The sequence below is a fragment of the Chiloscyllium plagiosum genome, unplaced genomic scaffold (genome assembly GCF_037043375.1).
Source record: "Chiloscyllium plagiosum isolate Xiang-an unplaced genomic scaffold, Cpla_swu_hap1 HiC_scaffold_30, whole genome shotgun sequence".
NCBI classification, from domain to species: Eukaryota; Metazoa; Chordata; class Chondrichthyes; order Orectolobiformes; family Hemiscylliidae; genus Chiloscyllium; species Chiloscyllium plagiosum.
The window spans coordinates 55,333,137-55,345,331 of NW_028270168.1; the positions used below are offsets into that span (position 1 = coordinate 55,333,137).

Genomic DNA, 12,195 nt, shown 5'->3' on the forward strand with positions numbered 1-12,195 from the left:
CGGTCGGGAAGGTAAGTGATTGTAGGACCTGGGATCTAGAACACATCCACTCAAATAACAAAGTAGGGCCTCCCTCCCACCCTCCTCCTCTAACCTAAATTAAAAGTCCACAGACTTGCCCTAAAAAGAGGGTCCAAGGAAGTTCCTGTGGATTGAAGAGTGAGGCTTTAGCTCAGGAGTCTTTGACAAGGAGGTTGAGTGAAGTGATTACACCACAGTTGAAGAGGGTGAAGACATGACTGCCAAGCTGGTTCAGTGTGCTAAGTGCTTGATGTGGGAGGTCTGGTGTGTCTGGCTCGTATAAGTGTGGAAAGTTTGTGCACGTTCAGCTACTGACAGAGCATATTGCAGCACTGATGAAAGAACTCGAGGACCTTAGGCTCATCCGAGAGAACGAGATCTTTCTGGACAAGACCTTCAGCGAGGTTATTACACCGACCATACCAGAAGAGAGCAGAAGAGAGCAGATGATGAGGAAGGTAGAGAGGAGACAGGTGCAAGAGACCCCAGGGGAAGTACCTGTCATGAACAAGTTGAATCTTTTGGAAACAGTAGAGTCAGTCTGCGAAGTGGCCAGGTCTGTCAATCAAACGTTGTCGTGGAGGCAGAGCGGAAGAGTCGGACATCGCACAGAGTCGTGGTAATAGGAGACTCCATAGTGAGAGGAACTGACCGGGGTTTTTGTGGCAGCAGGTGGGACTTAAGGATGGTGTGTTGCCTTCCTGGTGCCAGGGTTAAAGACATCACAGACAGAGTGCAGGAAATCCTCAAGGATGAAGGTGAAGAGCCAGAGACGGTGGTACATGTCAGCACAAATGATGTCGGGAAGAAGAGGAGGTACATACTACAGCAGGACTTTGGAGAACTAGGAAGAAGGATGAAAAGCAGGACATACAGCGTGGTTATCTTTGGTTTGCTTCCAGTTCCTTGGGCTGGTGAGACCAGAAACAGGGAGATAATGGACTTGAAAGTGTGGCTGGGGAACTGGTGCAGGAAGCAAGGATTTAAATTCTTGGATCACTGGGTATGTTTTGTGGTAAGCATAAATTATACAAGAGAGACGGTTTGCATCTTAATAGGTTAGGGACCAGCATTCTGGCAGGCAGGTTTGCTACTGCAACACAGCTACGTTTAAAGTAAGTAGCGGGAGGGAGGGGACAAACTGGACGTTTAAGAAGGAAATTGAAGGGAAAGTTAGAACAAGGGAAGTCAAGAAAGACAACTGTATCAATGAGGCAGAAAACTCAAAAAAGGGATCATGCTGTAAGGTTGAGTGAAATAGGAGTTGATGGGAAGGGTGAGGGCAGTAAAAAATTAAAAATACTATATATGAATGCACGAAGCATTAGAAATAAGATGGATGAGCTTGAGGCTCTTTTGGAAATTGGCAGATACGATATTGTGGAGATAATTGAGATGTGGCTTCAAGTGGACAGGGCCTGGGAAATGAATATTCAAGGCTACACGTGATACCGTAAGGACAGACTGACGGGCAGAGGTGGTGGGGTGGCCATGTTGGTAAGGGATGATATTCAGTCCCTTGCGCGGGGAGACCTAGAATCAGGGGATGTAAAGTCAGTATGGGTAGAGCTGAGAAATTCTAAGGGTAAAAAGACCCTCTTGGGAGTTATCTACAGGCCCCCAAACAGTAGTCTGGATGTCAGATGTAAGTTAAATCAGGAGCTGAAATTGGCCTGTCGCAAAGATGTTACTACAGTTGTTATTCGGGATTTCAACATGCAGGTAGACTGGGAGAATCAGGATGGTATTGGACCTCAAGAAAGAGACTTTGTGGAGTGCCTCTGAGATGGATTCTTAGAACAGCTGGTGCTGGAGCCGACCAGGGAGAAGGCAATTGTGGATCTGGTATTGTGCAACGAACCAGAATTGATCAGGGACCTCGAAGTGAAGGAGCCATTGGGAAGTAGTGACCATAATACAATAAGCTTCAATCTGCAATTTGAGAAGGAGAGGGTACAATCGGAAGTGACAATATTTCTGTTTAATAAAGGGAACTATGGAGGTATGAGGGAGGAGCTGGCCAAAGTACAATGGTGCAATACCTTAGCAGGGGTGACAGTGGAGGAACAATGGCAGATATTTCTGTGTATAATGCAGAAGATGCAGGATCAGTTCATTCCAAAAAGGAAGAAAGATCCTAGGAGGAGGCATGGGCGGCCGTGGCTGACCAGGGAAGTTAAGAAACATATAAAGTTAAAAGAGAAAAAAGTATAACATAGCAAAGATAAGTGGGAAAACGGAGGACTGGGAAGCTTTTAAAGAACAACAGAGGAACTAAGCTTTTAAAGAACTAAGAAGGAAATACGCAGAGAAAAAAATGAGGTACGAAGGTAAACTGGCCAAAAATATAAAGGAGGATAGTAAAAGCTTTTTTAGGTATGTGAAAGGCAAAAAAATGGTTAAGACTAAAATTGGGCCCTTGAAGACGGAAACAGGGGAATATATTACAGGGAACAAAGAAATGGCAGAAGAATTGAATTGGTACTTCAGATCTGTATTCACTGGGGAAGACACAAGCAATCTCCCTGAGGTAATAGTGGCTGAAGGACCTGAACTTAAGGGAATTTATATTTGCCAGGAATTGGTGTGGAGAGACTGTTAGGTCTGAAGGTTGATAAGTCCCCAGGGCCTGATGGTCTACATCTCAGGGTACTGAAGGAGGTGGCTCGAAAAATCATGGATGCGTTGGTGATTATTTTCCAGAGTTCGATAGTTTCAGGATCAGTTCCTGTGGATTGGAGGTGGCTAATGTTGTACCACTTTTTAAGAAAGGTGGGAGAGAGAAAGCAGGACATTATAGACAAATTAGTCTGACTTCAGTGGTGGGAAAGATGCTGGAGTCTATTATAAAGGATAAAATTACGACATATCTGGATAGTAGTAACAGGATAGGTCAGAGTCAACATGGATTTATGAAGGGGAAATCATGCTTGACTAATCTTCAGGAATTTTTTGAGGATGTAACTCTGAAGATGGACGAGGGAGATCCAGTAGATGTAGTGTACCTGGACTTTCAGAACACTTTTGATAAAGTCCCACATAAGAGGTTAGTGAATAAAATTAGGGCGCATGGTATTGGGGGCAAAGTACTAACTTGGATTGAAAGTTGGTTGGCTGACAGGAAACAAAGAGTAGTGATAAACGGCTCCATTTCAGAATGGCAGGCAGTGACCAGTGGGATACCACAGGGATCAGCGCAGCTTTTTACAATATATATTAATGATATAGAAGATGGTATTAGTAATAACATTAGCAAATTTGTTGATGATACTAAGCTGATGGGCAGGGTGAAATGTGAGGAGGATGTTAGGAGATTACAGGGTGACCTGGACAGGTTAGGAAAGTGGTCAGATGCATGGCAGATGCAGTTTAATGTGGATAAATGTATGATTATCCACTTTGGTGGCAAGAACAGGAAGGCAGATTACTACCTAAATGGAATCAATTTAGGTAAAGGGGCAGTACAAAGAGATCTGGGTGTTCTTGTACACCAGTCAATGAAGGTAAGCATGCAGGTACAGCAGATAGTGAAGAAGGCTAATAGCATGCTGGCCTTCATAACAAAAGGGATTGAGTGTAGAAGCAAATAGGTTCTTCTGCAGCTGTACAGGGCCCTGGTGAGACCAACCTGGAGTATTGTGTGCAGTTCTGGTCTCCAAATTTGAGGAAAAACATTCTGGCTATTGAGGGAGTGCAGCATAGGTTCACGAGGTCAAGAAAGAGTTGGATAGAGCTCTCAAGGATAGTGGAATCAAGGGTTATGGAGATAAGGCAGGAACAGGATACTGATTAAGGATTATCAGCCATGATTATATTGAATGGTGGTGCAGGCTCGAAGGGCAGAATGGTCTACTCCTGCACCTACTGTCTATTGTCTACTTGATAGAGGTGTACCAGGTAATGAGAGGCACAGATAGAGTAGATAGCCAGAGACATTTCCCCAGGCCAGAAATGGCCTACAAGGGGTCTTAATTTTAAGGTGATTGGAAGGGATAGAGGAGATGTCAGAGGTTGGTTCTTTATGCAGAGAGTGGTGGGTGCATGGAATGCATTGCCAGCAGTGGTAGTAGAGACATTAGGGTTATTTAAGTGACTGCTGTCCAAGCACATGGATGGAGTGGCATGGCGGCTCAGTGGTTAGCACTGCTGCCTTAAAAGTACCAGGGACCCGGGTTCGATTCCAGCCTCAGGCAACTATATGTGTGGGTTTCTTCTGTCTGGTTTCCTCCCACAATCCAAAGATGTGCAGGTTAGGTGAATTGGCTATGCTAAATTGCATAGCATTCTGGGATATGTAGGATGGTGCATTAGTCAGGGGTAAATATAGGACAAGTGAACGGATCTGGGTAGATTACTCTTTGGAGGGTCGGTGAGGACTTGTTTGGACTGAAGGGCCTGTTTTCACACTGTAGGGATTCTATGGACAACAGTGAATTGAGGGGTGTGTAGATTAGATTGATCTTAGATTAAGATAAATGCTTGGCACAATATCGTGGGCTGAAGGCCTGTACTGATCTGTGTTTTAAGTCCACATCAACCCTCAGAGTAAATCACCCAGACCCATTCCTCTACCCTATTGCTCTACATTTACCCCTGACTAATGCACCCAACCTACACATCCCTCAATACTATGAGCAATTTAGCATGGCCAATTCACCTGACCTGCACATCTCTCGATTGTAGGAGGAAACTGGAGTGCCCAGTGTAAATCAACACAGAGACAGGGAGAATGTGCAAACTCCACACAGACGGTTGCCCAAGGCTGGAATCGAACCAGGGTCCCTGGCGCTGTGAGAGGCAGCAGTGCTAACCACTAAGCTGTCATGTTGCCCAAAATACAAAATTGACAGATTTGAAAATAGCGAGAGCAAAGTTCTTAGGTAATAAGTTACAGATGGTTTGGTCAGAAGGGCTGATTAATGGCAGATCAAATTTAGAATCATAAAATTTTACAGTATGGAAGGTGGCAATTTGACCCATTGTCTGTAGTAGCCCCCAAAAGTTCATAATCTTATAGTCAATTCTGTCACCTCTTAATCATCTCTGCTCCAAAGAGAATAAGCCCAATCTTCTAAACTTGTGTCTAAAATCCCTCATTCCTGATTCATTCTAATAAATCTCTGTTGCACTGACTCCAGAGCTTGAATATCCTTCCTTAAACAAGGTGCCCAGCAATACCTCAAATGTGGTCTGACCAATGATTTGTAGAGTTATAGCTTCACTTCCTTGCTTTTATATTCTGCCCCTATTTATAAATCTAAGTATCCTGTAAGCCACCTTAACTGTTTCAACTCAGACATCTTCAGAGAATGATGCACTTGAACTACAAGACCCCACTGCTACACTACTCCCTGTAAATTGTACTGTTGAGTCTGTGTTGTCTTGGTTTCTTCCACAAAAATGCATTACCCCATTTGCCAGATATCTGCCCAATTGTCCTTCTGAAATCACTCAGCATCATCCTCACAATTCACTATTCTCCCTAGCCTGGTATAACCTGCACCTTTAGAGATTTTTCTTTCAACACCCATCTTAAAATTGTTTATATAAATCAGAAAAAGCAAAGGTCCTAACACCAATCCCTGGGGAACATCACTTTCAACTCACCTCGTCTAAGAAATGTCTATCAATACCTGCCATCTGTTTTAGCTAATTTATAATCTATGCTGCCAAGGACCCATCAATCTCAAATATTTCTAGTAAGCCAACCAACCTACCATGTGGCACCTTATCAAATGTTTTCTGAAATGCCTCATCCACTGCCTGTGTCACCGCCTCAAACAAACTCTATTAAGTTTGTCAGACATGACGTTGACGAAGCCAAGGTCATGTCTGGAGATGCTGGAGATCAGAGTTGAGAGAGTGGTGCTGGAAAAGCACAGCAGGTCAGGCAGCATCTGAGAAGCAGGAGAATTGACATTTCGAGCATAAGTTGTTCATCATGCTGATGAAGAGTTATGCTTGAAATGTCGATTTTTCTGCTCCTCGATTGCTGCCTGACCAGCTGTGCTTTTCCAACACCACACTCTTTGAAGCCATGTTGATTGTCCAGTATTAACTTATTTTTATCTAATTGCACATATACCTTATCCCAAATTATGGGCTTTATCGGTTTTCTGATGTCAAGCTGAAAGGCCAGTAGTTTCCTGGGTTATCATTTAGCCCTTAAGCAATATGGACATGATTGCAATCCTCCAGTCCCCAGGGACTAATTCTGTGTTCAGATGCCTAGAAAATTTCTGTCAATGGTTCCACAATTTGCTCCCTTACCCCTCTCTCAACAATCTAGGATGTCTCTCATCCTTATCTGGAGTGCTGCCAGCTTTTCGTGTTTAGCACCTATTCTTTATGAATCACTGTTCAGTTTCTCAAAACCTACATTCTCAGCTAGGCCATTGTCACCGTTTTCTAATTTGGTAAAAACAGAAGCAAAGTATTTATTTAGTACCTCTGTCAGAACCTTTTACTTCAGTGAGCAGTTTACCCTGCTTGTTGGTTATGGGCCTCACTCTATCCCTCACTAATCTTTTTTACGATTAATTTAACTTAGAAAAATGTGAACTGATGCACTTTGGAGGAGATAATAAGACAAGGGAGTTCTTGATGAATGGCAGTACACTCGGAGGAATTGAGGTATCATAGAGTACTTGTCCACAGATCCTTGAAGGTGGCAAAACAGTTTAATAGGTAGTTAAGGCAGCATACGGAACACTTGCATTTATCAGTTGTGGCATTGGTACTGTGTGCAGTTCTGGTCACCAGACCATAGGAAGAATGTGATTACACTGGAGGTGATTCAGAGGAAATTCACCAGGATGTTGCCTAGGATGGAGCAACTTAGTGATTGATGAAAAGCTGGAAAAGCTCTGGTAGCTCTTTAGGGCAGTGAAAGTTGAGTTGGACCTGATTGAGGTGTATCAGATAGAGGAGTGTAGATAAGATGGATAGAAAGTAGCTGTTCCCTTTATTTGAAGGGGCCATAATTTTGAAGTGAAGACCAGGTGGTTTAGAAGAGATTTGAGGCAACTTTTCATCCAGAGTGGTGGGAATCTTGAAGGCGCTGCCTGGATGATAGTAGAGGTGGAAAATTACACAATCTTTCACATAATTACTATGGCCAAGTGCTGGAAAGCTGGCCTGGGAGAAACAGGCTGGCACAGACTTGATGGACCTCATTCCATGGCTTTACAAGATAGATATTTTGTCATCGCTACCTGGGTGACTTTCTGCATTTTTTCAGCAAATAGTCAGTTCTTGATTTTTCTGGCTTTCCTGAATCAATTTTGCTGCCTGAAATGTTAAATCCTGTTTCTCAGCAGCCCTTCCCAGATGATTCACTCTGTCCATGCTGCTTTGTTTGAAGCTTGTTGCTGTACAAATTTAATTTTAAAAATTCCTTTGGTAGCTTCTTTGAATAATCCTGGTTTCCATAGTCTAAGTAAATTCTTCCCACTTGAACTGTCATTTCATTTATGTATCTGGCTTGTTATTTTCACCTTCAATTGACTCTACTTTCCTCTTTGAGATTCTGCCTGCTTAGGCTTCCAAATTTACCCTTCATTGATTTAATTCTGGCTATGAGCTTTGCTGGTTCTCTGAACTTGGTTTAATTAGTGTTATGACTCTTGAGTTCCTTTCTAAGTAGCTGTGTCTTGTGGTGTGCACCCCACTACAGCAGCTTTGTTTACTCTGAGCTGTAAATGTTTCTTTAAATTTCAAACAACCCAGCAGTAGAGGGGCTTATCTTACACAAGATGGAGTTTACTGCATGCTAACAATCGGGTGCAGCTTTCTTGAGTAAGATAGACATTGTAACTAAGATGATTGGGTGATTGTGGAAGATGTTTCTGTCCACTTCACCTCAAAATCCTAAAACAGTTTATCTTTCCTCACACAAGCCCTTTAAAATGCACTTTATGTGGAGCTTAATGCAGACTTCAGCCTTTCAAAACCATTTAAAGACTATATAATTTTTTTTGGTATTTTTGATTGCGACATGAAACAGGAAAAGAGCTGTTGTAAAACTGAGGATTATTGAAGGATCACTGCAGTTTTGAAAGCAAGTTACTGGCTATTCATTGTAGGTGCTTTTTTCACAGCTGTTGGTTCAAGTAGTAGATGGTTTGCAGAGGAGCTGGAATTAAGGGCTCTGCACAAATAGAAATTCAACTGGCAACAAATTACTAATTGGTTTGCAAACTAGTGACCAGTTATTGACGAAGGCCTTCTGCCTGTCAACAATCATGCAATTGTTAACTGAACAGTTTGAGCTATGGATATGATAGTGAGAAACCATCAGCTCTCTGCAAGCTCAGAAGCCGTCTTTGTTCTCCACAGTGAAAGCCACTTTAAATCTGAAGAAACCATTTATTTTTCTTTCAGCAATTGCTGTACATTTTAGTACTGAATCATAGACCTAAATGTTAACCGGTCACCCTGTGCCTCTTGCAAGTAAGTGAAAGCATCTGGAGAAAATGACAATGAAGCAACATTCCGAGCAGCATAAGATTCATTCCGACAAATGCTGAGAACAGAGGCCAATCCTTCCCAATCTTTCTATCTGTTGATAACATCTCTGTTTTTTTCTTGTCTTTAACTCTGTATGTGGTTAAGGGAGAGTTCATAACAGGGTTTTGAATTTTAGTTTGTAATGTTATCAAACTAATTTATAATAAATAACAATTCTTGTTAAGTACAGAAACCAATCCTATACTTGCTGTCAACCTAGGTCTAATGGAAGGTATTTGGGGAATTCTGTGCACTTTTAAAAATCTTTAACTTTTGTGATGACTTCGGGAATGATTGTCAGTGATGATTGTCAGTGCTCTGCTCCAATGTGGTGTATCATCAAGTGTATTGCTGTGGGTTTGGAGTTACAATCACATGTAGGCCTGACTGGGTAAAGAGGACAGATTTACTTCCCTAAAATGGTATCAACGATTCAGGTAAAAGTAAAAGTAATCACCTCATCCCAAATTCATGCAACAGGAATTAAAAATGAGGTTACACATTGATCTCAGACAGTTCATATTTTGAGTCGGTCTACTATCAGTTCAGAGTTCTGACTTATGGATTATTTGCTCATTCACCTTTCTCAGGTATTGCTGCCCTTCGTCCATTCGTAAACATCATCCCGATTACAGAGCATAGTCTCCAAATTTATTGGACACATCCAAGCATCCCAGTTCTTGGTTACATAGTAGAATGGTGTAAAATGTCAGAAGAATATTCTTGTGAAATCAACTGGAAGAAAGTTTCAGCAGACAGCACTGGTTCCATCCTACAAGGTAAGGAGTCATTATCTGCCATCATAGACTGAAGATGTTATCACAGACAAGGAGGAATTGAATTGCATTATTGTATTGCCCTCTATGGGTAGGTTCTTATTTCCTTTTCCATTTTACAGAAAAGGTAGGCAATACTCTGCTTCCCAAAACCTTGTTTGCGAAGTTCAAGTTTTGAAAAAAATGGACAAGGCAAATTCCTTAAGATGAAAGCTCTGTTGAGTTTATTAACAAATTATTTGTCTTTCTGTGCAGTTTGTTACTCTTTTCTGACCATTCACCAGACTCACTCAACTGCACCCTTATGCTGATTGATGCTTCTCCTACATTGTCATCATCTTCAGCAAAAGCACTTCACCAATTGGATGAAAACATGCCATTACAGATTCTCGCATGTCTGTTCTTTCACCTCAATATTACATCATGGAGACAGCAGACCCAACAAATCAACTTCAGTATCCTTGGATTTGCAGCTTTGTAAAATGAAACTTTCAATGACCCTCCATATTGCCCAGTTGTTACTAATCAGATTTTAAAAATAATATATCAGGCAACAAATTTAAACTTAAACAAAAACCCTTAATTTATTATTAATAATAAAATTTTAGCAAGACATAGATAAACAACAAGGCAATCTATGGCCATTAGCCCAATCCTCTTTATACACCATCCCTGGCACAAATGGACAAACAGATACAGTTAAGGGATATCATCGTTGTGGGTATGTTTGCCAAGCTGGTAGGTTGATTTGCAGATGCACCATACATGCGGAGATATCAGCAAGTTCACATTGATTACAATTATTGGATTTCATTGTTAATTGTATCCAGGACTGTACTGAATTAATTGCCTCACAATGTTGCAGCTTCTGGACAATGATAATTATAATAAGTTTGAATTTCCTATTTAGTGTGAGGGAGAGAAGAATGGGCCTAGGACTCTTGTTTCAATCTAAATAAATGTCATAACAAGGGTATGAAGACAGAGCTGGCTAAAATCAACTAGAAAATCAAGATGGTTTAGTAAATTTGTTTGTTATTATTTAGGGTGGTGTTTAATATTTTCAAGGAGAAAGTGAGGTCTGCAGATGCTGGAGATCAAAGTTGAAACTTTATTGCTGGAACAGCACAGCAGGTCAGGCAGCATCCAGGGAACAGGAGATTCGACGTTTCGGGCACAGGCCCTTCTTCAGGAATAATATTTTCAGCAAAGTTATGAAACAGTTAGAATCAGAGATTCTCAGAGTGCACCTCTGTGGTTAACCAAGGAGTTTAATGATAATATCAAATTAAAATAAAAAGTGAACATCTCTAAAGATTGGTGATAGATTGAAAAAAATTGGGGGTAAAAATTTAAAGAGGAAGAAAGCCAGAGAAATAAAAGCAGTAAGAATGTTTGTAAAGATTGTCAAAGGAAAACAGCAAGTAAAATGAAAGCTAGTCCTCCCAAGAAAGTCTTCAGAATCAACTATAGTCAGAGGTATACAGCACAACAAAGAACCCTTCATCCCATCAAGTCTGCACCAGTCAAAAATCATCATGTAACTTGTTAATCCCATTTTCCAGCACTTGGAATTATCCATCCAGCATAATGGATAATGAAAAAAAATTGAAATTTTCAACAAATATTTTTGGAGATTCTGCACTGAGTTCAACTTGAGTAACATCCCAGAACTGTCTAGCATCACTGTACCATGCCAGGAATACCTGGGATAAACGTTGGGGGGGTGGGGGTGAAGGAACAAAGTTAAAACAATTAGAATCACTCATGAGAGCACACAGGAAATGTCGCACTACAGTCTGACCAGTCCTAGATTTGATGGACTGCATTCTAGGGTCTTAAAATACAGTGGCTACAGGGATAATAGATGAACTGGTTTTATTTTTCTAAAATTCCATAGATTCTGGAAAGTTCCATCAGATTGGAAAGTCATGAATATAACTCTTCTGTTCAAGAAAGAGATGAAATGGGAAATAGGTAACTACAAGCAAATTAACATCTTTCATAGGGAAAATGCTGGAATCAGCTCTTAAAGGAAGTTATAGGAGGACAGTTAGAAGTTCTTAACACAATCAGGCAATGCCAACATGCTTTCGTGAAAGGCAAATGTATTTGACTAACTTACCGTAATTACTTCAGGAAGTAACAAACTGTGGACCAAAGGTATATGCAGATTTTTAAAAGGCATTTTACAAGGTCTTTTAAAGGCATCAAGAGTTACTACACAAAATAACCTCTTGTGTTATAGGGATTAGCATCCCCACTTTTCCAGTACTGTTTCTAAGGGAGAGAAATCTACCCTTGAATTCTTACAACCACGTGGTCTTCTTTCAAACTCATCTCACACAATAGCTCTATTCCAGTCATGGCTGCTATGTTCTTATTGGTTTAAAGAATGATACAGTTAGCAAATCCAAAGCTGGCCCTTTTTTTTATTTTGAAGGTGACTGGCAAGGTCCAGTCTTTATTTCCTATCTCCAAATGCCCAGAGGGCAGTTAAAAATCAATCACATTGTTATGGGCCTGAGTCCTGAAATGCAAAGTGAACAACAGGCAAGTTGTTGGATGGAATCCTGAGGGACAGGATGTACATGTATTTGGAAAGGCAAGGACTGATTAGGGATTGTCAGTATGGCTTTGTGCATGGGAAATCCTATCTCTCAAACTTGATTGAATTTTTTGAAGTAACAAAGAGGATTGATGAGGGCAGAGCGGTGGATGTGATCTATATGGACTTCAGTAAGGTATTCGACAAGGTTTCCCATGGGAGACTAGTGAGCAAGGTTGGATCACATGGAATACAGGGAGAACTAACCATTTGGATACAGAACTGGTTCAAAGGTAGAAGACAGAGGGTAATGGTGGAGGGTTGTTTTTCAGACTGGAGGCC

At 41.2% G+C, this 12,195-nt stretch overlaps 1 protein-coding gene across 5 annotated transcripts in view; it reads left to right on the top strand.

Moving 5' to 3' along the window:
- The window catches only part of LOC122563768 (interleukin-6 receptor subunit beta-like), a 230,524-nt gene that overhangs the window by 147,952 nt on the left and 70,377 nt on the right, over positions 1-12,195 (top strand). For all 5 annotated transcript variants that reach the window (XM_043717981.2, XM_043717983.2, XM_087976959.1 and 2 more), the window contains one exon: positions 9,120-9,308. In XM_043717981.2, coding sequence (XP_043573916.2) covers positions 9,120-9,308 — 189 coding nt within the window. The remainder of the gene's footprint in view (positions 1-9,119; positions 9,309-12,195) is intronic.